This window comes from Melitaea cinxia, chromosome 7, assembly GCF_905220565.1.
Source record: "Melitaea cinxia chromosome 7, ilMelCinx1.1, whole genome shotgun sequence".
Lineage (NCBI taxonomy): Eukaryota > Metazoa > Arthropoda > Insecta > Lepidoptera > Nymphalidae > Melitaea > Melitaea cinxia.
Window position 1 is genome coordinate 5,321,823 of NC_059400.1, and position 27,062 is coordinate 5,348,884.

Sequence of the window (27,062 nt, forward strand, 5' to 3'; positions counted from 1 at the left end):
ACTATTTTTTCGTTTGCAAACAAACAAAATTATGCTTTCGATTCCTTGATAGATTTAAATGACATAATAAGTAGGCAATTGGGAAACTTCTCATTTTTATTTGTTACAACACAGCTTAAATAAAAGACAAGTTAAACGCAAAAATACTTTATTTAACATCTATGCATTGTGACCTTTGCACCTATTTGCAAACAAAATGTATGCGAATACTGTTGCAATCTAAACTACATCATTTGATTTTTTTTTTTTTTTGTTTCTGAAACTTTAATCTTCATTTTCTTCTTGTTCGAGAATAGTCTTGAAGCAGAATGGCTGGAAGACGTAACCCAGACCAGCGTAGAATTTGCTCATGAACTCGACCCTGAAATAAAAATGTTAATAATCTTATAGCATGAACATTTTCATCATGAAATAGTCTAACATTTTTACGAAATAAAACAACAACTAATGTCTTCATAAAAATTGCTTCAAAATTTGAAAAATTAAAAGTTACAAAAAAAATAACGTGTATACCAGTGCAAACGCAGTGTGTGCAAGAAGGCCGAAAGTCCTTCCATCATGACCAGGATGGCGAGTGTGAACAGTGACCAGAAGAAGAACGCCACGTAAAGCTTGATAGCCCCCACATAATTGTGGTCCGTCAGTCCGAACCTGAGCACCATACTCCACAGTACTTCGGATAATTCTGTGGGAATAAAAATGCCGAGTTAAGAACTCTAATAAATATTTTTCCAAAGAATTTCTGATATAAATAACCAGCCTCCTTTGAAAGTAAGTTAATTGAAGTTAAAAGGGAAATGACAAATTTACTTAAAATTAATATTTCTTGCCTTTTATTTTCTTCTCGATTAAGATATTGGATGTCCTTGGCCAAGTTCGAATGATAGTCTTGCGAGAACCTTCTTTAACTTGAGAAACAAACACATTACTAACATATATGGCATATATGAAGAAATAAGCGTATTTACCTGCGTGCGCTAGTGACAGGGCCCACAAACGTAGGTAGGAAGCTGTGTGGGAAATGGTACTGAGAACATATTCTATGGTGTGGATAGCTTGATGGATCATAATCTCGCTGAATGGCTCGTCGTCATGGTCATGGTCTGACGATTTAGCTTTTGCCTTCGGCGGTTCGCTAATATCTGTTTGTTCCTGCATTTCAATGCCCTGGTTTACGTTTCCATTGGATTGTGTGGGCTGAAAAAAAAATTAATTATTGATACTCTCAAGATTATCTAAAGTAATTCATATTAACCTTAACGTAGCGGTCGAAATTTATCAAGCCTAACAGTTATACAAATTCAAGAATATTTCCAAACCTTGTTGTCCTTCTTCTTCTTAGCCATTAGTAAATACAGCGGCTTTCCGAACAACATGACAGGGATGCAACAAAGGGCGATAAGTACAAAAACGCGTTGAATGGTGCCTTGGCCTTCGAACATGAACTCCTTGCAACCACCCTCAGCCTCAGTGCTTGAGAACAACATCATGTTAATGAAAAGAATAAGGACGGAAGGTGCGCATCCTTGAGAATAGGCGATGTCTGTAAATAATAATAACTTAATAAATACGACCCGTATTATGTAAAAGAACAGTAAAAATATTTAGGGACAATTCATAAATGAGGCTATACATTAGTATCTATATGTTACAATTATTTAACCCTTCTACCTTTTTGGCAAAGTTAAGATCTATGTGAAATGAAGTGATATCGATCTTTTATGAATTAAATATTAAAACGCGTTTCAAGAACTATTGTTATAAACGCACAGTTAAATCATACATAAGTACGTTTCTGTGCAAAAATGAAAAAAAAAGATTAAAAGTTTTTGTTGATGTATAGGAGAAATTTTTGTTAAAAAGTAAATAAGAATCATAAACATTTTATGTCTTACCCTCTGAAAAAGTACTGTAAGCAACCCATTTGTAGAACATCATGAAAACCATGTACAAGAAGAGAAGACACAGGAACACTACTTGTGGGATAAACTCGAGGAAGATGGAGTAGCGACGCTTGAAGAAACTGTTGGCAAGTTATTCAAAATTATATAACCGTTCATACTAGTAAATTAAAAGTGATATATTATGTGTTTAGGACATACTTGAAGTTAACGACGCTCATGCAGACACCGAAAATCATGTGTACGACGCCAAAGATAATTGATAGTTTCATTTTGTAAGAGTTCAAGAAAATAATCTTGTTGTCAGCAGTCTGGAAAACGCGAAAAGCTTTATAAAATATCATCATCGTCATAAATACGTAGCAATAATTATTTATAATAATAACATGTATATTAATCAGGTCACAGTATCTTACCTGCCAAATAGGATCAATACCGATAAAATAAGGCTGGTCGATGTATGAATCTTTAGGATCTAAAGACAGAGCCGCATTCGATTCAAGCGTTTCGTTATCGTACGGAACAACCCAAGAGGTACCAAAGATGTTCATCGACTTCGAGAATATATCGTTGTAAACGATACCGGTGTACATTGAGAAGCAGCCCATGAGTAAGATGATGTAACGACCAGCGAAGAAAATGTTCCAAATTTCATTGTTCGATTTCTTTGCAGCGAGCGAAACTTCTTTAATAACCATCCAAGCACCAAACAACGCCATGATAAAACCGTGGCCCAAATCACCGAACATCACGGCAAAGAGGAATGGGAAAGTAATTGTTGTGTAAAGTGCTGGAAAAAGAGAAAAAACATTAGTCGAATCTTTATTAAGGTTTTTAAACTTATTGAATTGACGCTATTGGTAATATATTCTTACCTGGATTACATTCCCTGTAAGAGGCAACACCATATGCATCGATAAGGTTCTGGAAACCACGAGTAAAACGGTTGGTGCGATTGAATGTTGGTGGCTCTTCGTCGGCTTCAATGCAGTTCAGGAAAGATGGGATAGAACTGCCGCATGCATTCTGTAAGTTAAAGAAATATGATAATTAAATAATCTTGACACCAAATTTCATGTAGTATGCGATTTTTTTCTTATGAAGCATTATTTATAATTTTTTTTAATGTTCTTACAGATCCATCAGCTAAAGCCTTTTGCACGTTGGGTAGATCAGCAGTTGGTACCCAACATTCTCCAATGAGACACTTCTTCGTGACGTCCATATTGAACAGGTTCAGAGTATGGTAAATTGCCTTCATCTTGCGAACCATGATTGACCAGCTACCGAGTTCCTTGGCCACACTAACGAGTACGCGTTGTCTGTGATCACGTGTTTGGTTCAGCACCTAATTTTTAAAAAAGAAAACGTTTAAAGGAATACCAAAAATGGTTTTTAAAGAGATAACATAGTCTTAAAGTTAAAAAAAGAGTATTACTCACCATATTTAGATCCTCAAGACGAGTTCTGACTCCTTTCACCATATCCAATCGCTCCGAATTGGATGGTGGACAAGGATACAATGATGCGTGGAAACCAGAGCATACTTTCTTGATGCGAGACTTAAGCTGTTCTCCTTGGAAGAAAGCAACGAATACTGTTTTGTAGATCTCGTTGCCCTAGAAATAAATATGAAGAGGTTCTAATTAAACATTCATTATTTAACCTTTCAGTTTGAAATTGACTTGATACCACTTGATAATTAAACTTAAACTGTGTTCTTTTTTTTTTTTAAAAATTCAAAATATTATAGAGCGTTTCGACACCGAGTTGGCGCAACGGTTACAGCCATGGATTGTACCTGTTGCGCTGGCGGTTGCGGGTTCGATCCCCGCACATGACAAACATTTGTATTGGCCATACAGGTGTTTGCCGTGGTCTGGGTGTTTGTGCAGTCCTTTTGGGGTCTCCCCACCGTGCCTCGGAGAGCACGTTAAGCCGTCGGTCCCGGTTGTTATCATGTACACCTGATAGCGATCGTTACTCATAGTAGGGAATTTATCCGCCAACCCGCATTGGAGCAGCGTGGTGGATTAAGCTCTAATCCTTCTCCTACATGGGGAAAGAGGCCTATGCCCAGTAGTGGGATATTACAGGCTGAAGCATAATAGAGCGTTTCGACACAATCGTTCCCCTTGCGTGCATATTGCACGATATCATCTCTAATTTTGAACGTATTTTATATGTTTATTAAAAAATAAGTTGCTTCAGACTTAAATCCCATATCACTTTAAAATGGTACTGAAAGTCGATTTTTATTTAGTAAGCAATTGTTAACTTACCGTATTGGGGTCCTCAAGAGGTTTATCTAGCTCGGAGCGACGGAGGAAGACGTTTCCTCTCGAGATGCGCCACAACATCCTTTCGAAAGCAGGCACGCGCTCGCGCTGTACAACGCCAGCGACAAAACCAAGGCGGCCGCGAGTAGCCGCTTGCTGGCCGGCCTCGTCGGATATCAGAGATCTGTTTTTGTGAGGTTAATATATTTATTTGCAAAAGTATATGAGGGTAGCCGTATGGATATTTTTAACTCTTTCATGTAAAATCTTTTGGACCCCATTGCCTTGGAACTTGGCTTATAAATAGATGATACCTAGTATTTTTTTTATTGTAAAATATTAAGGTACATTCTATTCCTTGAATCCTCCGTAATGTTTTAATAGCAAGTTTTGAATTTATGTTATAAAAGATGTAACTATTTTGTAATTTAATACTATAAACCTTATGAGTTTGTTTATTTAAACGCGCTAATCCCAGAAACTACTGGTTCTAATTGAAAAATTCTATTTTTTTTGGATAGTCCATTTACTGAGGAAGGGAAAGGCTATATAATAGATACTTATTTTAGTACGTTTTTGTTTTGTTATTTCCTTAAAATTAACGCGGGCGAAACCGCGAAGTACAACTAGTAAACCATATTACCAAAAATACTACAAACGTATAATACGCACTTTGTAAGTGAATCCATTCCTATTTCTTCTTGAGCAGAGAAGAAAGCTTCGGTTTTCTCTAGAACGTGTTTCAACTCCGTCAACTCCAGATAATTCTGTTTCAGGTTGATGGCATTGTGCGAAAGTTCAAGAATTTCATTTTCTGTCTTTTCCAAATGCGCCTGTGAATTAATTAGTTAAACCAATTAATATATCATTTTAGTACTAGCGACCCGCCCTGGCTTCGAACGGGTGCAATGCTGATACTAAATATAAAATATAAAATAAATATTTGCAATGTAAGCGCAAAAAGTGTGTTTATTTACGACCCACATTAGAAACCTCTAAAACTCTATACTATATATAAACCTTCCTCTAGAATCACTCTATTTACAAAAGAAAACCGCTTCAAAATCCTTTGCGTAGTTTTAAAGATCTAAGCATACAGACAGCGGGAAACGACTTTGTCATACTATGTAAGACATCTTTTTAAATAAGTACATAACAATTTTAAAATATGTATGTTAGTAAACAAGTTATTTTTATCAAAGACTATAATTGTACAGTTAAAAATATTTATTCAAACCTTAAAAATTTTAGTTAATGATTGACGTACGTGACGTGAAGTCAAAAGTTAGTCAGTAGGTAGAGTCTGTTATTTGAAGTATTACGCATTATAGTATCCAAACATTTACTTCTATTAAATAAAACATCGAACTATTCCAGTTAGAAGTTACGATTTTAACAAGAAATTCCGATACTACTTTCTATATTTTTTTTCTAACCTTTTCTCTTATCATCTCATTGTCGCTGTTGTGGAAAAATTATCCACAACAGCGAATCTATTTTGAGGTTTATACATTAGATAATCAAGTTTGGATGACCTCTTTGACCTTACGTACCTCAAGATCGATGATTTCCCTGGGATTGGGGGCGCGAGGCATGTCCTTGACTGGTGGAACATGCACTTTGTCCTTGTGAACCTCTGCTTCGATGTACCGCAGCTTACGTTCCATCTCATCGCACCTACGCACCTCGTTAACGAACTTGCGTTGGAACGCATTTACGTCAGGATTTAACTGGAATTAGAAAAATAATACGCATACTGTATAGCATTTTCTTAAGAATTCTTAGGTACTTGTATTATCTATATCTAATGTACATTATGTATAATGGCTTTAATAATTTGGAAGAAAAAAGTAGTTTGGAGTCTAACTCTTCGCGTCATATATGTATTATTAAGTGTTAGTGAAAGGCTACTTAGGCGTTAAATAAAACCCAATAATTATGGTATTAATTTACTATAACTGCGCGATGCTTACAAACATGAGATTATAAACTGGATTCTCATACAAAGCATTCAACGTCGTCGGTCGGACAATTTAGATCGAGCAAAAAACAGACCTAAAGACTAACAAACTATAGAACGGACGGACAGATGCTGAGTTTTAGGTCCCTTGGCACGGATTTATGCATAACATTAAAACGTTAACAAATGACGATTACATATTCCTTCACTTCTACTAGCTATCCAAGAGAGGCTTTTTAAGATAATTGTGTTTGCAGGCAAATGAAAAAAAAAACCGACTTCAATTATATCGACAAGTACTTAATACAACGTAGGTTGACGAAAAAATAGTCAAGCAAATACACATTATCAAAGATTACTCCAAAATTTGTAATCAGATCTCGATGAAATTTAAATGTGTACACATAATAAACATCGGCTTTTGATTAAATTAAAAATCATCAAAATCGGTACACCCAGTAAAAAGTTACGAGGATTTTCGAGAGTTTCCTTTGATTTCTCTGGGATCCCATCATCAGATCGTGGTTTCCTTATCATGGTACCACACCAGGGTATCTCCTTTCCAAATAACGGTCTAATTGAGTTACCTCTTCCTTTTTTGAAGTCGGTTAAAAATAGTGCTGTAACTATTTTAAAAGTTATATTGTTCAAGTTTTTTACTAGACGATTAGTTCGGCCTTTGAAATGCGGTTGTATGCTTTAATCATTTATATTGCGTTTTTGGTCTGTCCAGTGAATCCCGTTTGTCCAGGGTCAACAACTCAGTTGCTTGACCGCTGGGATGTGCTTATAAATATTCGTACAAGGCAAACCAGATCGACACATCGATCGATTATATGTTACTCCCCCCCCTGTCAGAAGAATTTACGTCTATAGCAAAATGCCAAAAAAATGGAGAAAAAAGAAAAAAAAAAAAAACAAAATACAAAATTTAACAGATCGCAACTAATACCAACTACCTGCCAAAAAATAAAAAACAAATACTACCAGTTTAATTCATACATCACTACATCCATCAAACAGCTACCAATTACGCAACAAAATAAAACTACATTTTAGTATTTTATTGCCGAATAGGTATATAAAAAAAAAACTTCAATATTTAATCACAATTACGAACCGTTAACTTCAAGTCTTTAATATGCCAAACTCCCAAATCTTTACCATTTAAATCCTGTAATCTATAAACTAAAGGAGACTTTTTACCAACAATTTTACACTTAATGAATTTCGGCGCTAATTTCTTAGTAAAACACTTATCTTTGTCCCTCAAAAAAATAAGTTTTCTTCTAAACAAAATCACCAACATTAAATTGCGCCGGCTTACGGCGTAAATTATATCATGTTTTATTTTTTAATGAGCTGCATATAAACGAAATTGTACTTTAGCAAAAATCACTGCCAACCGCCCAAGTTCTCCGCGTAAGAATCGCGAGGAGTAAAAATTATATTAACTACATTATCGGAGTCCAGATAATGCGAACCATATGACACTAACTCTCTGCCGTAAACCAAAAAGGACGGGGTGAAACCCGTGGTTTCATTCAGCGCACATTGCAATAGCAAATTGAATCTGTGGTAAGTACAAATCCCACGATCTATGATCCTCATCCACAAAGGATGCAATACATGTCAGAATAGTACGATTATATCTCTCAACCGGATTAACCTGAGGAGTACCTACTTATAACGCGGAGTAAAATGAACATTAGGAATATTATAACTTTTGAAAAAAAATATACACTCGTTACTAATGAATTGCGGACCATTATCTAAAATTACCGTCTGTGGAATACCGTGAACCAAAAAAACATTATCCTCAATTAATTTAATTATCAATTTGGAAACCGCGCGTTTCATATAGAAAATTAAACAAAATTTTGAAAAATAACATGTTATCACCAATATAAAATTATTTTGTTTCCTACTTGCCATGGTCGGACACAGTTCTTACATCGGCCCATGTCACCTACATGTTACATACCTATTCTTGTACAACCCAAAGTAAGTGTTAATAATTTGAAGCGATTTATCAAAAGAAGTTGTGAATTTTTACGAGTGGGAATCTCTGAACTGGAATCTGTGAACTGATCATTTAAAAATACACGTGGGTAAAAAATAAATAAAAATATAGTATTAGTTTTAACAAAATTTTATGTGATACGTTTGGTAGCTATTTAATTACAAAAACATAAAATACCACTAGTTTGTCTCATTACTTGTCATCTAAATAGTTTTATAGTTATTATATATTATCTATATATTATACGTGAAGCAACAACTTGAGTATGAAATTTGAAGAAAGAAGAAAGAAAGAAAGACATTTATTTGAGACACATACACTGCTTACAGACATACAACAAACACAATGAGAGCACAAATACATTAAAAAAGTAAAAAAAAAAGTCAAAATTAAGTAAAAATGTAACTAAAAATTTAAATAATTGATTTAAAATAAGAAAAGTAAAATTTTATCAAATAAAAAAAAAATTAATAAATAATAAAGCGAAAAGAGTAATAATAAAAAAAAAAAAACAAATTTCGCACACTAATAGCTTAAAATTTTATATAGATAAGGAGTTCGGAATGCTAATGTTTTTTTTTAATTATGCATAAAAAATACATTAAACCAATAAAAAAAATTACATACTATCATGTATTTGACACAGACGCATATATACTCTTTTGTTTATTATTATAGAAGTATAGTCTTTGAAAATAGAACCTTAAGAATTTTCAAACGTAAAATTTAAATTAATTATGCTTGCATTTTGACCAATGGGTGACCACTAGTAGGTACTTATAATTATGTAAATAAACCTGTATCTGTGTAGTCACAAAAACGAAACCATACATTTTGTAAAGTGCAGACTTTGATAATAGTTTCTAATTTGAGATTTTTAAGAAATTCATACAGTAATATATATAGAACCTCAATAAAAAGCTTTCTGACTAATTTTATAATATATTTAATATGAAAAAGATCTTAAATTAAAGAGAACTCAGAATCAAGTATAATATAGAAATATACCTATTTAAAAATATATTGATTTAGAGATAGGGACAATGACTTACCAATCCTATAAGCAATAAGATCGCCTGGTTGTACAATTTGTAACTATAATTGCTTGTAATGTAAATTTTGTTCTTTATTTAAATATTTAAATGTGCAATAAAGTATATTATTATTTTTTAAATTTTATATATAATATGCGTTGGCAACCTCAATCGCGCTTATATTAAGTTGAAGTATCAACAAAGCAACAGTGGTATGTTGGTAAAAATGACGACAACGAAATGTTTCAAACACTAAATATTTGAAACTTAATAATTACGTTTGTTCTCATTCAAATGTACTCGCTGTCTCATACATACTTTTGTTGCCAATTTATATCGACAAGTATATTACAATACATTTCAAAAACTACACGCCCGATCTCGATTTAATATCAGATCGCAACTAGAGCTAGCTTTCGAGTAATTTTTTACTTCATTTCTTTTTCAATAAAATCGGTATAGTAATAATAATATTAATAATAATAATACACTTTATTGTATCTACACCAAAAACAGAAGTAATACATCGCAAAGAAAGAAAATTTTTAACAATATATTCATTAGGTACAAAAGGCGGCTTTATCGCTATTAAAAAGGTATACCTTTTTAGTAAAATGTTATGAGGTCACACACAATAAATATACAGTACAAATGAGAATCTCCTTCTTTTTTTAAGTCAGTCGGTTATTAATAAGAAGTTTTATGATTTTTTGTTTAAATACGACAAAATTAAACTAATTGTAGTTATATTTCTGAATTTCCTTAAAATGTGCATTGAGATGATCTAAATAACATTAAAAATGAAATAATATAATTACGTAATATATGTTTTAAAACGTTCATAGTTTTATTTTAAGTCACTTTGGTAAATTATATAGTTTTGTCCGTAACAAATTACGTGAACTTGATCGATCAGTCACGTTAGTCAAAGGCGAGCGAGTTGCAAGTTCGGCTGTCTCCTGAAGGTAGTTGCAAGGTGAACATCTATCTGCACTTTCGAGTTTGCGACATGCTTTACGAACCATGGCTAATATAGATTAATGTAAAATAACTTGAACGTGTTTCTCTGAACCATTCGAACAATATTATAAACATCTACTCTGTGATCGGACTCCTATGGAAAAGTTATATGTAGGTATATGTACCACATACTTGCGTATATATGTATATAACTTGGAATATACCTTATTTATGAAATCAAATGTCCGTATTATTTTTCGTGCTATTGTATTTTTCATTTAAGATCGGTTTATGTATCACTCTATTCTTGTACTTGAAGTTCAAAACTTTTATTGATTTTATATCCATTATTTAAAAACTTAATGTAAACGCAGAAAAATAAGACCCTTTAAACAGTAGTTATTACTCATCTATCAAATAATAACTAACACATTAAAAAAAATACTTAAATATTATATACCATTTTGTCAGCAAGGTCACATACCTGCAGTATATCTTAAGTATAATATTTAAATAGCATGCTTGGTTATTAAAGAAAAGCTAAAAGTATTTAGACAATTTAAAACAATATGTACCTATTCATAAAAAGTTATTTCGTATTTGAATACTTTTGTTTCAACATACCTTGAAACTAAAGTAGGATAAGTGGGTACTCAAGTGTGAATAGCGTTTATTATGATTAATTGGCATGTTATCAATGTTCGTATGAATGGAAATATTATGATTTAAAACATATCGCGAGTCTAAGACGGTTCTAAACGAATACATCGAGAAAAAGAGAATCATTTGTTTAAAATTAAAATACGGATTTATACCAATAAAACAATCTTTACGAATATAATAACAACTAGTAGCCCACGACTTCGTCCGTGTGAAAAGTGACTTTGGACTGCATTTTTGAATATATCTTTTGGTTTGTTTTTTGGATTATAAATACCGTCGTGTGGGTATTTACATGTTCAACGAGATTTTTTAAATAGCCATAATTTTTTTTTATTTATTAACCGATTGACATGAAACAAACACTAAATGTTAAGTGAAGCTTACCAAAATGTCTTAGTGAAAACCGCATCTAAATCAGATAAGTCGTTTCTGAAATTAGCGTGCACAAACGCACAGACAAATAGGTAAAAAGTCTAACAATCATTGTTTTGGGTTCTGTTTACGTTGATAAAGGTCCCAATAATATTTTTTCTCGTATATTTTCCATGTACAGACAGCGATCCGTTACAATTTTATTATATGTTAAGAATTTTCGTATATTAGCTACTAAACAGTATCCATGTAAGAAAAATATAATTTTCATGGTTAATTTGGTATGCTTCTTACAATAGTTTTATTAGAAGTTAGTGTGAATATTACTAAACCTGAGATAGTCGACTAGAACACGTGATACGACATTAGGCGGTCGAGGGTAATAGTTATAAAGGTCTAGCACAAGCTCGAAGGTAAAGAAAACTATGCATCTTTCATTAAATTAAAGGGCAAAGGGATTAGGGGGCAGAGGATTCTTTGTAAGATAAGGAATCTTTACTCGGCAGAGGGACGTATTTTACTCTATAATATATTAAAGTACGACTTAAGTAAGTAAACTTACATCTCTGAACTGGACTGTGCCAGTTTCGCCGAGCTCCGAGACTGAGGTGTACGCTGCCTCAGGTTGTATGAAGAGCTGGCAGAGCGCCATCTCTTCGCTCCGGAACATCGCCCCCATCCTGGTGGTTTATTTTGATCCTTTTCCTTCAATAAAAGAAAAATATTTCTTTATATATATAATATATATATAAATTATAATTCACGAATGAAGTGAAGTAAAAAAACGACAAAAATCAAAGATTAGTAAGCATTCGTATTTAAGTTATATGTTTACCTGATCTTTGTGGATTTTCTTTTGGCAAAACATTAATTTTTATAAGTGTTACATTACAAAAACAAATAATCAAAATGAAATAAATTTAAAAGTTAGGGCTCAATTACAAAAAAACGTTTTTCGGCGGTTTATCAATGTTATGAAGTTGTCTTTGTTGTCGTTTTTAAAATACGCAACACTAAAAATTAATTTTGATCGTGGTCACCTACACGTGTTAGCGGTTCAGTTGATTCAAATGATACCAATTCGTTCCACATTTAAACAACAATGCGAATTTTTATTGTGTCAATGTATAATTAGATTTGTAATTTATGGACACGTGAAATGTATTCGCTTCTTGAACGACTTCGTACCCATACTAGAGGACGAAACAAATACTGATGCTATTTGATTAATAGTATTATATGCAGTTAATGTTGTTTTATAATGGAATTTATAATGAATGTTAATAATTACTTTAAGTGCACAGACACGAACTGCGTGAATGCATCTACTTAATTTATTGTGATATCTATTAAACGTTTAATTTGTGGGTAAATCAGTTTGTTTTGATAGAGAAAAGTTTGAATTTTATCTTTTACGTTACTCTTATAGATATCTGAGTGTTATAGAAATAAAAATAATATCTATCAGTAAATTATTACATACAACAATAATAATACAATAATAATAATACAATAATAATAATACAATAATAATAAAATACAATGTTTATGAAATTTTTGAAAAGACATTTAGTTTTAGATGTATTCTAATTGGTCTGCACTAGAAACATTGACACCGTTTTTATAATAAGTAATAGTTATTCTTATAATTTATTTCAATTGATGTATTGAAATAGTCTATCAGAATGATAATTACATTAGAAACCTTCATTGATGACCTTATAACTATTGACACTTATAATATCTAGCAATTGATTATAGAAGCTTTTCATTCTAGATATACCCATCGGAATGGGGGCATGATTGTATCAAGTGGATCACCTTTCTACACTGCAAGGTTAAAAATGATTGCCTCAGTTATTGTTATCGTTATGATCAATTGTTACTGAGGGCTGACGACTTTAATCGTAACGCAAACGACGCATGAGATCGATTTATCGAGATATTTATTAAATAACTAGTACACTGAACGTTCTTCTACTCGCTTAAGAAGTCTTAAATTACGGCGCCACCATTTGAGTCCAATTTTGAATATAAAGTAGTCTGGTGACGTGCACAGACGAGCAGAACATTTTAAAAAATATACATAAATTTATATGTATATTTTACAAATATGAGACTCAATTACAACTTTAAAATTCAAGTAAAAAAAATTATTTAAAAATTATTTTTATAAATATCATAGGTAAATGTAAAGTTACTCATGGGGCGGGATGTGCAAGTCAATACGGAATAACGTATAGACAAGTATTCGTAGGTATATGTAGGTATAATCAAATCATAGTAGAGTTGTTACGTCTTTTCTATCCTACGTGAGATTGGCGAAATCAAAAGTGATTCCCTAGCACAACGGAAAGCCATTAAATCCAGGAAATAATTTAATAGAGTTGTTGTTGATTGCTACGCATTTCGCTTATATAACCGCAATATCAAATATCTCCACCTCCAACATTAACAAACAAGTCATGTCGATGTATCTATATTATTTAGTATTGTAAAACTTGGTAAAAAAAAAATAGTTAAATTGGCGTTAAGATAATGCAGCAGTAAAAAAAAATGTCTACGCAAAAATTACACAAAAAAAAAACTGAAAGGTGATATTGAATAGTACCTTTAATAACCAAAAATAAAAGTAATTTAAAAATATGCTTTCTGTAATCATTAATATTACCTACATTTATTTTATTCAAACATTGTCGATTTAAGCTTTTATCTTTTTAAACAAACAAATATCTAAAAAAAAAATAACTTAAATAGATTGTAGAGAAATGTTTTATTATTGTTTCAGTTTCCGGCACAAAGAAAAAAGTTTTATTACAACTGACCGCAATTGTGAACAATGTTGTTTTTTAGCTATTATGCGATTATTACGCCTATGAAGCCGTCAGTGAAGCAGGAATTGTTTCATGACCGAGCCCAAGGCCAATGACTACTCTTTGCGCTGTTTTTGTCAGAAACGATGTCAACCATTTCCGAGAAGGTGATCGTTTTTGGATCATTTGACACAAATCGGCAGTCGATTAGCGGAAAGATACTTGATTTATTTGTTCAACTTTTACTATACACACACAATTGTATTTGCTCGCAAATGATAAAAAACCGACTGCAATTCCATCGACAAGAAATACAACATATGTAGGTAGACAAAAAGTAAATACGCGTTATCAAACATAACTCCAAAAGTCTCGTCATCATCATCATCATCACTCATCAGATCTCGATCAAATTTAAATGAGACCACAAGACAAGCATCAGCTTTCGATTAAAATAAAAATAATCAAAATTGACACACCCAATTAAGTTATACGATATACCTAATACAACGTAGGTCAATGAAATAGTCAAGTAAATACGCAATATTAGAGATAACTCAAGACTCAGGACTGGCTTTAACTGAGGTAGGGCACAGCAGGAATTTCCTGCTCAAAATATGGAGCAGCCCGACTGGAGTAGTACCTCGACCTTACAGAAGATCACAGCAAAATAATACTGTTTTCAAGCAGTATTGGTGAGTAAGGTGACCAGAGCTCCTGAGGGGATTGGGGATTGGGTCGGCAACGCGGTTGCGATGCTTCTGGTGTTGCAGGTGTCTTTAAGCTATGGTAATCGCTTACTATTAGGTGAGCCGTACGCTTGTTTGCCGACCTAGTGACATAAAAAAAAAGAAAAAAAAAGAACCATCGCAATCGATTCACCCACTCAGAAGCTATGAGGTAACGCACATAAAGAATACAGTGTAATTGATAGCCTCCTCCTATTTTGAAGTCGGTTAATAAAGTAAAACTTGTTTCTGTCGTTTGAAAATTAACGAACAGACATAAGTAAAATTTGATATTCGAAACGCGAAGAATACGTCTTCGTCTAAGACTTACGTAACATTGTAGGTAGGTTTTGTAGGTTTTTACAAGGTTGGTATGAATAAAAAATTTAAAAAATACATTAAAAAGATATTTCGGTACGACAAATAAGTTCGCCGGGGCAACTAGTCGCAAATAAAAGTTAAAAGCGACAAATACCTACATTAAAATATTGTCAGTCAATCAGTTAACCCGTTCAGCCTATTACAGTCCACTACTGGATATAGGCTCTCCCCAAGTTCGCGCCAAATATCCCGATTTTCAATCCTCATCCAGCCTACACGGACAATCCTACAAAGATCGTAATCACGTAGTTATCGTATAAAATATTGATTTGACATGATTTTTAATAATAACAAATAAACGGTACAAACATAACTTTCATGCCGGTGTTAGTTGTTACTAGCGGTAACGACGATTTATATGAGCACCAAATTGCTTGCCGCATATTGACGAGAAACACAACGTTTATAAATAGGAATTGTTTTGTTAGTGCTAACTGCCAAACCATTAGGATTTACTTGAACACATTTAAATACAAATATATTATTGACGACGGCGTTCTATTAATTAGTAACGTTAACACAATATTCAAAACAAAATATTCAAATGTCATTTAAAAGCCCATTGTAGACACAAATGTATCTTATTTCTTTAACAAAGGTAGTTATGAAATCATTTAAAGCACAAAAAATAACATTCTAGTAGGGTACATAAAGGATTTGAATTATAATTTTTTCGGAAATATATCTTGTTTCATAAAATTTTCATTTTTTTCGTTTTAATTTATGTAATTAAAGATAATTTTGCTGTTTTCTCGACCTTGCTATTCTAGTAATAGAAAAATTGAAACGCGATCGTCACTCACTATCCATAAATAATTGTGTTTGCTCGCAAACGAAAAAAAACCGACTTCAATTACATCGACGAGTATTACAACGTAGATCGACGAAATAATAGTCAAGTAACTACGCGTTATCAAAGATTACTCAAAAAGTAGTTATCAAATCTCAATAAAATTTATATGTGACCACATGATAAACATCAGCTTTCGATTAAATAAAAAATTATTAAAATCGGTACACCCAGAAAAAAGTTATTGCGGATTTCGAGGAGTTTTTCTCGATTTCTCTGTAATCCCATCATCAGATCCTGGTTTCCTTATCATGGTACTAAACTAGGGATATCTCCTTTCCAACAAAGAAAGAATTATCAAAATCGGTACGTGCAGTAGAAAGTTATGAGGTATAATACAACGAAGGTCGACGAAAAAAGCGTTAAGTAAAAACGCATTATTAGATATAACTCGAAAAGTAGTTGTTAGATCTCAAATAAATTTAAATGGGACCAATTGGCACACACCACCTTTCGATTAAAAAAAAATTGTCATAAAAAAAAACAGTCGATTTGAGAACCTCCTGCTTTTTTGGAAGCCGGTTAATAAAATAATAAGTACCTAAGTATCTACTCTTCCAAGTAATAGAATTCTTTTTGTTAAACTTAATTTAATTTTTTTTTTAATTAATTATTTTCTTTAATTAGTTTTTATTTGTTGTTTATTAATGATATTTATTAAAAATAATTTTTCAAATTTAAAACTTTGAAGCCGAAATTAAAGGTACCTAAGTTTAAAAGAGTTAAAAAGTTTAAGTTAAGCTTTATTCAAGTTCTGAGTTGCGTGTAGGGAATTCGATCCCAGGATCTTGAAAATCGAAAATTCCGGCTCATTTTTCGGTATTCAAATCCCGGAATTTCATTTGTAAATTCCCGGGACTTTCGGGATTTGAAATAAAATAATTACTCATAGATAGATAACTTTTTAACCTATCCGAATTATAAAAAAAAAATATGTATGTACACAGGGAAAACCAAAAGCGCGCCCTCTTTTCACTTATGAAACGTAAAATTAAGAAGCAGGTGATAGACAGTTGTTTATATGTCATTTTTTTCGCAATACCAAAAAAAAAGATACTTCATTATTTAATTTTAATAATAATATTTTTTTTTGACTGATAGCTGATAATATCTACTTTTACTACTATATTTCTGTTTAAATAAAAAAAAAAAAAAACTAAGTAGGTAACTAGCTACTTACAGTGAAATGTTAATATTTAAGTGTTGAGGTTTATTGATTGTTTACAGTACAAAATACTATGTTAAATAATTGGTATTCAATAGTAATTATAATGATTAGTTAACGACGCTATAGCTAGTGTCTATTAAGTTCAAAAATGTGATTACAATTTAAAAAAAGTAAAAGTCTGAATAAAGCGTGATTTTGATGTGTTTCAACTCTTTTTTGTATAATTCAAAAATCCCGGGATCCAGGGATCGCTTTTCGTCAATCCCTAAATGTCGGGATCGGGAAAACGGGCCGCGATCGACTTTTCTAGTTGCGTGTGACACATTCGTATCAAATTAAAATTCATGGTTATGCTCCCTGAAGGCTGTCATGACAATTTCCGGTTTGTTTTCCTCTTCCGACATAATGACCTTTGATCAATTGATAAGTTTTTATTTATCCATTTATTTTCTAAAAGCTTGTAGTTAATATGTTATAACTATCAATCTGTTTAAAATAGTTTTAGTATACAAGTCCTTAAAAATACATTTTAATAATAATTAAGCTAACAAAAAATCTGGATGCAGATACAGCTAATAAGTTACTCTTTCAAAAACAAATTATCACTATAACGCTTAAAGAATTATGAACATAGTCATATATCCGACATATACGAGCAAGAGGTGTTTATTAATTTATTAGCATTCAGACTGTAACCTTCCCCTGTAGTATAGGCCTCTTTTTCTATATAGGATAAGGATTGTATCTTGATCCATCACGCTGCTCCATTGCGGTTTAGCGGATATATAATTATAACTAGCTTAATATGGATTCGATATGTGACTTATATCTGCACTCTATTTGCACTGGGCATATATGGGTGGCAATAATGTGTATTTGCACATCTATTGTCAACACTAGCGATAATCATGATATGACAGCAAATTTTTATTCAATTTATTTTTAATTTTTTAGGGTCACAAACAATGTATCATTAGTATTTATTAACCATTACTTTAAATGATTATTATTAGACCTAAGTGCTTAGACAGACACAAAATTTCTTACTTTATATTAGAAGCGTAAACATGTAACAATTTATTGTTTTTTAACCGACTTCCAAAAAAGGAGGAGGTTCTCAATTCGACTGTTTTTTTTTATGTATGTTACATCAGAACTTTTGACCGGGTAGACCGATTTCCACAAATTTTGTTTTAATCGAAAGGTGGTGTGTGCCAATTGGTCCCATTTAAATTTATTTGAAATCTAACAACTACTTTTCGAGTTATATTTAATAATGCGTTTTTACTTGACGCTTTTTTCGTCGACCTACGTTGTATTATACCGCATAACTTTCTACTGGATGTACCGATTTTGATAATTCTTTTTTTGTTGGAAAGAGGATATCCCTAGTTTGATACCCTGATAAGGAAACCAGGATCTGATGATGGGATCCCTGATAAATCGAGGGAAACTCTCGAAAATCCGCAATAACTTTTTACTGGGTGTACCGATTTTGATAATTTTTAATTTAATCGAAAGCTGATGTTTATCATGTGGTCACATATAAATTTTATTGAGATCTGATAACTACTTTTTGACTAATCTTTGATAACGCGTAGTTGCTTGACTATTTTTTCGTCGATCTACGTTGTATTACTTGTCGATGTAATTGAAGTCGGTTTTTTTTCGTTTGCGAGCAAACACAATTATTTACAATTTCTTATTTATATTTAACTTCAAGTCCAGTATTCGACGCTAAATAAATGCGATATATAAAAATTCCCATGATTCTATAATAATAAACGCCTTACACTTAACGGCTCCAGGATTATCTCCTCTGTCAGGAGTCCGGAAACATACACAATACGCAACCATAAACGTCTAGACCACGGCAAACATCTGTATGGCCAATACAATCGTTTGCCATGTGCCCCCGCAACCGCCAGCTCCTATTTTAAAGTCGCCGAGTGTATTTTAAAGAATTTTTCGCCTATAATATTTCCAGCATATAAATTCTACAATCATATATTGAAGATGTTATCCAGTATTAATAACCACGAACAAAGCATTCGATAAACAATTGGTGTGTACTTGTAAAGTTACTAAATATAGTTTTTGAACGTCAGGTATCAGACGATGACGGCATAATAATTGTTTAGGTAATGGTAATTTGGTTATTTACACCTGTATACTTGTTGCGAAAACTTAGGAATTTTACTCGCACATAGCACCTATATTTATGAAATAATAGATGTAGTAAAACATTTAATAATGCACAATCATGGCCTTTTAAATGCTTCATATCTCAATAAATTTGCCCTTTTTGAATAAGATTCTGCTGTATGCTTACGGCCGTAAAGAATATAGCCACCCTCTCTCTTCCCGTGGGTGTCGTAAGAAGCGACATAGGGATAACGTTCCACTACCACCTTCACACTCAACGGTTCACACGGTGTAATAGGACCTACATTTCACAAGTAAAAAGTGTTTATATCTAGCATTTATTTAATAGCGTCAGGCGCATATTATTACATTTATCCATTGTACTAGACTATGCTATGAACAATTTCACTAGGCTTGTAATTCGATATTTACTCATTCGATTAAAATATTTCGAATTTTATACACAGCGTATGAGTATACATATAAGAAAAATTTTGTTTCATATAAAAAAAATTACAAGTATATAGAACCGTAGCTGATAAATAAGCAATGATGTCTGAAAATAATTTCTATGCAGCACTATATAGATAGGCACATAGATTGAAAAAAGTAGCTAAAGCTAGTAAACTCTAAGTATTATAATAAAAAAAAAACTTTAACAGCGTGTATATATAAAAAAGTAATAGGTACTTATGTAAGCATTGATATAATATTCGAGCTTTATTCCATCTTCGTTTGAATAAAAATCGATATTTACAAAACATTAACAAAACCTATCTACGTTGTACTAATTACTTACTATTTGGGTTTTTATAGATAAATGCTACTTACCGATGTAAATTAGTTTTTTTTCGTTCGTCACGACATATGAGTAATTATTTTAGCATTGTAAGAGTTTTCTTAACACAAAATATAAATATAAAAATCATATTTCTAGAACGTTTCATAATTGATTGAAATAATTTTTATTTTTTATTTTACTTAAAGTAATTATTTTGCTTAATCGTCCAATCTTATAGATTTGTATTATTCTTTTAATTTGAAAATTAAATTTCACTTTCAATTTAATAATTTTAGGGCCGATTTCACCATCAGTTGTGGATAAACCTTATCCTGTTATTACCTATAATACCTCAAAACACTAACCTATCAATTAAGTTACAAAATTAACTTTAACACCAGGAAGTAGAATAGGCCATTAGGACCTCCACAACTAATAAACTATAACTTTTAGATTCACATTTTCCAATAGAAATCTATACATATAATAAAATGATAGGAAAATCAAAACTGTACATTGAATATTTTTTTTTAAAAGAATACTTGGGGTGTGATCTACAATCGATACCGAAGCCAAAAATATAGTTTTTAGAATTTTTGTCTGTTTGTCTGTATGTATGTCTGGGATAAACTCAAAAAGTACTGCATGGATTTACTTCAAATTTGGCACGAATATTATTAAGAAGTCGGGTTAACATATAGGCTACAAATTATCACGCTATCGCCTACGGGGAACGAGCAGTGAACCTTTATTTCTTCAACGCATTCTGTAACAACGTGTAATCTAACGACGCATATTTGAATGTTGTTATTATGTTAATAACCATGCTATAAGCTAGCTTCATACTATAAATAAAGACATTCTGTAGTACATTTAGTATCAGCATTGCACCCGTGCAAAACCGGGGCGGGTCGCTAGTTTTACATAAAACCACAAGAGACATTCTAACAATACATTAATTCATATAAGCACATTGATAGATGTTATGATAGCTTTCTTCGTTTCTGCTATTGTATTTGTTACACAACGCAAGCATACCAGAGATATGGAGAACATACCTACGTCGATAACATAAACATTATGAAATACTCGTAACTGTTAAACTAACACGAAAGCGCAAGCAATGTGTAATGTTATACGCAGTTTACTTGTGAAAATGCAAACAAATAGCATTTTTAAACAATTACTGACATATTATTATTAAACTTTATAACTAGAATAATTTAAAAAATACGAAAGTAAATTATTCTAACTGTCTGTCTGTCTGGCTGTTCGTCTACTTAACAATACACTTTCTTTCAACTTTACAAATCTCTTTGGCTACTTACTATTACTTACTATATTACTATTTGTACGTATACATTATTAAGTATACGAAACTTTGATGCAGGTAGGACATAAACTAGTCTAAATAATGCGGGATAATACAGGAAAACAAAAAATTGAAATTTCAAAAGGGATAATTTCAAATGAGACTATATACTAGTCATATTTCATATTAAAGCAAATATGTAAAAAATTTACGTCAACGACTTTTAGGTTTTGTAAAGAATATCTAATTAAGCGTTCCGAACCTTAGCTAAATATTTGTTTTGTACATTAGTCACAACCGTTCGCAGCCGTTCCTTTAATCGAGCGATAATTGCACCGCTGACGTACGTCACTACAATTTAATTTTTTTTTTTTTTTTTTTTGTTTACTTTGGTAAGTATTATTCATTGGGGTATTTTATCAGTTGTGATTTTAATATACTATCAACTTTAATTAATGTATGTAATTAATTATCCCCTAAATTTGTTTACTATGTTCTCATCAATATCGTCACATATAATGAAACTGTTATTACAAACTAAAAATAATTTGAATATACAGCGCTATCATTTGAATAAATGTATGGGACACGTTTCAGCTCAAAAAAAAATCCTGTGATCATGTTTAATTTCATTGATACGCTACCGGAAAATCACTTATGGGGCGGGGCGTCCATAAATTACGTGAGGTGTTTTTTTTTAATTTTTTTGTCCCTCCCTCCGCCCCCTGGTGAGATTTTATTCAACCTTCACCCCCGTCCCCCAATCTCACGTGAGATTTTTCAAAATGTGGGTTTCTAACGTAAACGCGTTGGATTGTTATTGTAAAAAGAAAAAAAAAATGCTTCGTGCTTTTATTTACGACTAGTTAAGACTTATTAGATTAGACTAGTTTTATTTATTTATTTATTTAATTTTTATTAAGACTAGTTATCAGACACAATCAACAAATCAGACAGTCAGTAAATGTATAACGTCGAAGTATGAATGAAATTATTTCCTTTCGAACGAATTAGTGAATGATCTTAATTGTATTACGCTGCTTAAAATTAAATCTTAAGCATGTACAATCTGGATTAAATGGACCCAAATAGTAATTTTTTTTATTTCAATCAGAAAAAAAATTTGCGTGATATTTGCCGAGGCCCCTCTCTCCAATGTAAGATTAGATGAAATTTGACTCGACCCCCTCCCCCCTTAAACATTTCACGTATTTTATGAAAGCCCCCTTAGCTATACCGTACTATGATACCGTGTTATGTTATGACGTCATGATGATACACAGTTCAATTTGCAGCACACCAAAACCACAGAAACAACTACTATGACATTTGCGACCGATGATTTATTTAAGGTTTTGATACGATTGTAATAGAAGAATGTTATACTTGTTTGTGTATCTCTTTAAAAAGGAAAGTACCTACGCTGTGAATATCAAAAATTCTTCTTATATGAACTACCAGTCTAGCATCATATAAAGCAATTTTCAGTCTCTAACATAAAAATTGCAAACTTATGTCTACAAATGTTTTTACCTTAATTAGGTGATTTTAAGTGGACAGAAAATGGCACTGTCACTGGGATTGTGCAAAAACATTTTATACCAGACAAATACATGTTACGAGACAATGATAACGAGTATTATTTATGAAGATAATCTTGTTTAATAGCTTTTACTGATTATTATGATATCCTACTTAAAAAGATAAGGAGAAAAGTGAAATGAAGCACGTAACATGTAATCGAAGGCGTATACACATTTTATAACTACAAATGTTTGTTAAGATATACAATCAGTGTACATGATAGTATAACAACTAAGTGGCATAAAACAATTTCGTATGTTATTCTTATTGTTAAATGTCTTTGTAACATACATTATTCATTGCATTAGCCTTCCTTTTGGAGTTTACTCTTTTAGAATTGATTTTCATTTGAGGCCCCCGTTATGAAAAAAATATATTATATCGGAACCTAATAGGGTTCCGGTAGATGGCGTTACGACGTTTTCTAATAACCCAACTGGGTTCCGACCCGGCGTTATTTGATTCGTTTATTTACCACTTGATATGGCATTAATCTTTTTCTTAGACTAGTAAGCCTTTTTTGTGCCTATTTAGACAGTCGATCTGAAGAACTCCAGTCGTACGTCGAAGCTGAAACACACACTTTTTTTCGTTTTCGTTCCCTTTTGTTTAGTTTTGGTGTAAAATAAAGAACTCAACGTGATTTGTTGTAATTTTTATGATAAAACAAAATGAATCCAGTTTTGGAAATTTAATATTGTTACTAGTAATGTGACACTGTATCAACTGCAGAAGATAGTAATAATTCTCAGTATAAATGATGAACTCTTACGGACAAAAATCAAATGAAAAGCAATTTTTATTGTGTTATTATAGAGTACGTGGTTACGTAATGCCATGTTATATAAAGATCACCCATCACAGATTAGGTCATCATCAATCAGAATCAGCGCAGAACAGCGAACACTTGTGATCTCATCAGTCATACATTGAAAATCAGTAGACTTTTCAGATTAAAGGAAAAATAATTGCAACATATATTTTTGTTTGTATTCTTTTGTTATTTCCTTTAATGTAATTCTAATTTGGCATCAAAGTATTACATACATAAATAAATATTAAAAAAAAGTCAGAAAGCATTAAAATTTGTAGAAAATTGAATAAAATGAATTTGTTTTTCAAAATTCGAGTATATATTTTTTGAAAAATTCCAATAGCCTTTATGTAAAAGAATTTTAGGTACACTTATTGGTAAAACTTGAATAAGAAGTCGTTATTACGGTAAACGTGCTGCTCCTCAACCGATAAAACTTATCTATCTTCAATGAGACGTTTCGAAGCAATGTCAGATAACATGACATGAAGATGAATTACCTTTTTAGTTAAGACAATTTTATCTGTTAAATATCCCTACATACGTACATCATTCAATAGTGTTGTTTTATTACATTTTTTATAAAGATTTTTAAATTTTTGGACAACTTACATAAAATAGGAAATATAGGTATATTCGATATTAACTGTTTTATATATCCTATTTGTTTTATACATCAAATTAACTTTCTGCCCGTGGATTCACCTGTGAAGTTTGCATAATCTTGACTGTTCCATTTTCTTCGTAATAGGTATACGAGTATAGCTACGCTTCTGACAACATGCTACTAGTAAAAAACATTTTAAATTTGATCCGTAATTTTAATCAATACAAACAAAAAATCCAAATCTTTCTTCGTCATAATATCAGTTTAAATTTAATGACAGTTAACTTCTTACACTATTTTTTTTTCCTTATTACAGAACTTTGCGTCTATGGCGACTATGTCTACCTCGTGGAATTATTATGTACCTACTACGTATAACTAGTACATAATAATTCCATGGTCTACCTAAATAGATTTTGGTATTGCCACTATTAAATTCTCCACTATTAGTATAAAACAGTTAATTAGGAAAAAACTTGCGTCTTCTAGTTTCGTTCTAAAATATGATAGACATCCGCTGCTACTCAACAAACAGAACAATTTACCTAGGGTGCTGATTTATACCCATCAAATGACCAATTTTATTAAATGTGTTCAGATCGTAACCGTAATACAGGTTAATTTTTGAGTATACCTTATTTAAAAAAGGAAGAGGTTCTAAGATGTTGCATTATTAATGATCATTTTTTTTTCTTCAAGTTAACAGACATGCATTCGTGTGGAACTAATTTATTCCGATCACGACCATAGTGTATTATAATATAGATAACGAGTGTGTAAAAGAACAAAAGCCATACTAGGTACCTTATAATTATACCTATAGATACAATGTTAACAATACAATTTACTCTTTTTTAGTACTACTTTTAAAGTAATTAACCCACTTATTATGTTTTCACGCAAAAAATATATAAAACCTTCATTCAAGACTCTTTCGATAAAACATGTCGTTTTTTACCTTTAAAATATCACTGTACCGTTTACACAAATGCTCGACACTGCTTCCTTAATTTTGTAGTGACTAATCGTGCCTTGCGGTTGGCGTTGCAATTTCAGAATAAAAAATAGCCTATGTATTAATTTACCTTTACAACTATTTACATAAGCACCACAATACAAACGGTTAAGTAGTTTTGTATCAAAGAATGATAAGCACCCCTTAATAAATTTAGGTAATTATAGCATTGGAGCAGCGTGGTGGATTAAGCTCTGATCCTTCTCCTTCATGTGGAAAGAGGCCCATGCCCAGCAGTGGGATATTACAGGCCGAAGCGTGAAGCGTATCCACATTTCTCACTACTTAACCGGCGAATATTTAATTAGAATAAGTATTACTCAGAACTTAAATTACACCAACATCATACTATCACACATTGTTCTAACTCTAACGTCTGATAGTTTAGTATCATTTAATGCAGTGATCACATGAACTCACTCAAGGATAATATAAACGTGTATCATAAAAATTCTAGACAAGAATCGAACTCTCGACTCGACACCTGATTGTTTTTGGTTGTACAATAAAGTATATTTGTATTGTATTGTATTGACACATGATTGACACCTGACTGAGAAAGCATGTGACCTGTTGCTACATCGTTTACCTATACTTTACGTAACTTTAATCAAACTTTATTTTACATAATAAGTATAATTAAACACCCATATAGAAAATCAGTATTTGATTAATATTAATTAATGTTGTTAGTAAAAACAGTATCAAAACGAGCGCATCTTTTAAAATCGTGTGAGGATAATAAAATGATATTACTCGTTTACATACATTTTCATAAACCTTATAATTTACAACCAGTTCAAAGTGCATTCACAGTTAAAAGTCAGACAAACTAATAGGTATATTTAGTAAAAATATCACGAATAATAAACTTATCGCAATTTTAAATTAGACATTAAATATCACTTATAAAAACGCATTAAATATTCGCACAATTGGCAAATATAGAAAATAATTAATTCGTGGTAGAAAGCATTAACTGATAATAAACAAGAATTTAAACATAAACTCGTACGCCCAACTTTAACACAATTATGATATAATTAAACTAGAATCAAACTAGAAACACATGCCTTAGGAAGTAACGATAATAAGTTAATATTAAAAATGATTAGTATGTTTAAAGATTAACGCACCAGTTATCGAGTTTTGAGCGCCAAAGTGAGATCACTGCACACGTTTAGCGCGACGAACGCGCGAGAACAAACTGAATAGAATTGTCTTTGATGTTGGTGCCCCCGAGCATGTGACCGCGGCAGTAACTTCATGATGTGATCATTACGTTATTTTTTTTAGTGATGGTATGATTCTCCACGTTGTATCGTAAAACGAAATACCCGTGCTATGCCTAATGCTACTCCTGTCCACATCAGTAGAAATCTTAAAATTTTATTATGTCCTTTAATTATGTATCTTAAAACAATAAAAAAATACTTACAAATGTTCGGACGTACAACACGACTTACACGGTTAAACAACAAGAAGAATTGTCTCTGACGTATTTGCACGTAAACATCAGCTGATAAGGAAGATGAGTTAGATGAGATGTATCGCGTGATCGGTCTGTTAGGTTGGCAGCTCTGGGCAACTCCTGCGCAGCCTCCGTGACCTCGACGACCGATTGTGTAAACAACAGCATACAGTGCTGCTTTGATATTATTATGCGTTTTAT

The 27,062-nt window shown here is 32.0% G+C and overlaps 1 protein-coding gene and 1 long non-coding RNA gene across 2 annotated transcripts; one reads left to right on the forward strand and one right to left on the reverse strand.

Annotated features, from left to right (window-relative positions):
- Window positions 1-131: 131 nt before the first annotated feature.
- LOC123655251 (V-type proton ATPase 116 kDa subunit a1) lies at window positions 132-26,607 on the reverse strand. The gene is made up of 15 exons (XM_045591073.1): window positions 26,527-26,607; window positions 11,755-11,897; window positions 5,734-5,910; window positions 4,853-5,013; window positions 4,184-4,364; window positions 3,344-3,520; window positions 3,037-3,249; window positions 2,777-2,927; window positions 2,318-2,691; window positions 2,103-2,212; window positions 1,896-2,023; window positions 1,320-1,543; window positions 969-1,197; window positions 514-685; window positions 132-361 (listed from the first exon to the last, which is right to left on the reverse strand). The coding sequence occupies exons 2-15, from the start codon at window positions 11,869-11,871 to the stop codon at window positions 265-267; spliced, it is 2,511 nt and encodes an 836-aa protein (XP_045447029.1). The 5' UTR covers window positions 11,872-11,897; window positions 26,527-26,607; the 3' UTR covers window positions 132-264.
- On the forward strand, window positions 2,683-3,567 carry LOC123655252. Its single transcript, XR_006743361.1, has 2 exons — window positions 2,683-2,929; window positions 3,039-3,567. It is a non-coding gene; the product is annotated as an uncharacterized LOC123655252 (long non-coding RNA).
- Window positions 26,608-27,062: the final 455 nt, after the last annotated feature.

Coding starts and splice junctions, on each gene's coding strand:
- LOC123655251 (XM_045591073.1), bottom strand. CDS start 11,871: ATGGGGGCGATGTTCCGGAGCGAAGAGATGGCGCTCTGCCAGCTCTTC. Junction 4,365..4,852: donor GGAATGGATTCACTTACAAA/GTGCGTATTATA, acceptor TCACAAAAACAG/ATCTCTGATATCCGACGAGG. Junction 686..968: donor CCTGTCACTAGCGCACGCAG/GTAAATACGCTT, acceptor TTATTCCCACAG/AATTATCCGAAGTACTGTGG.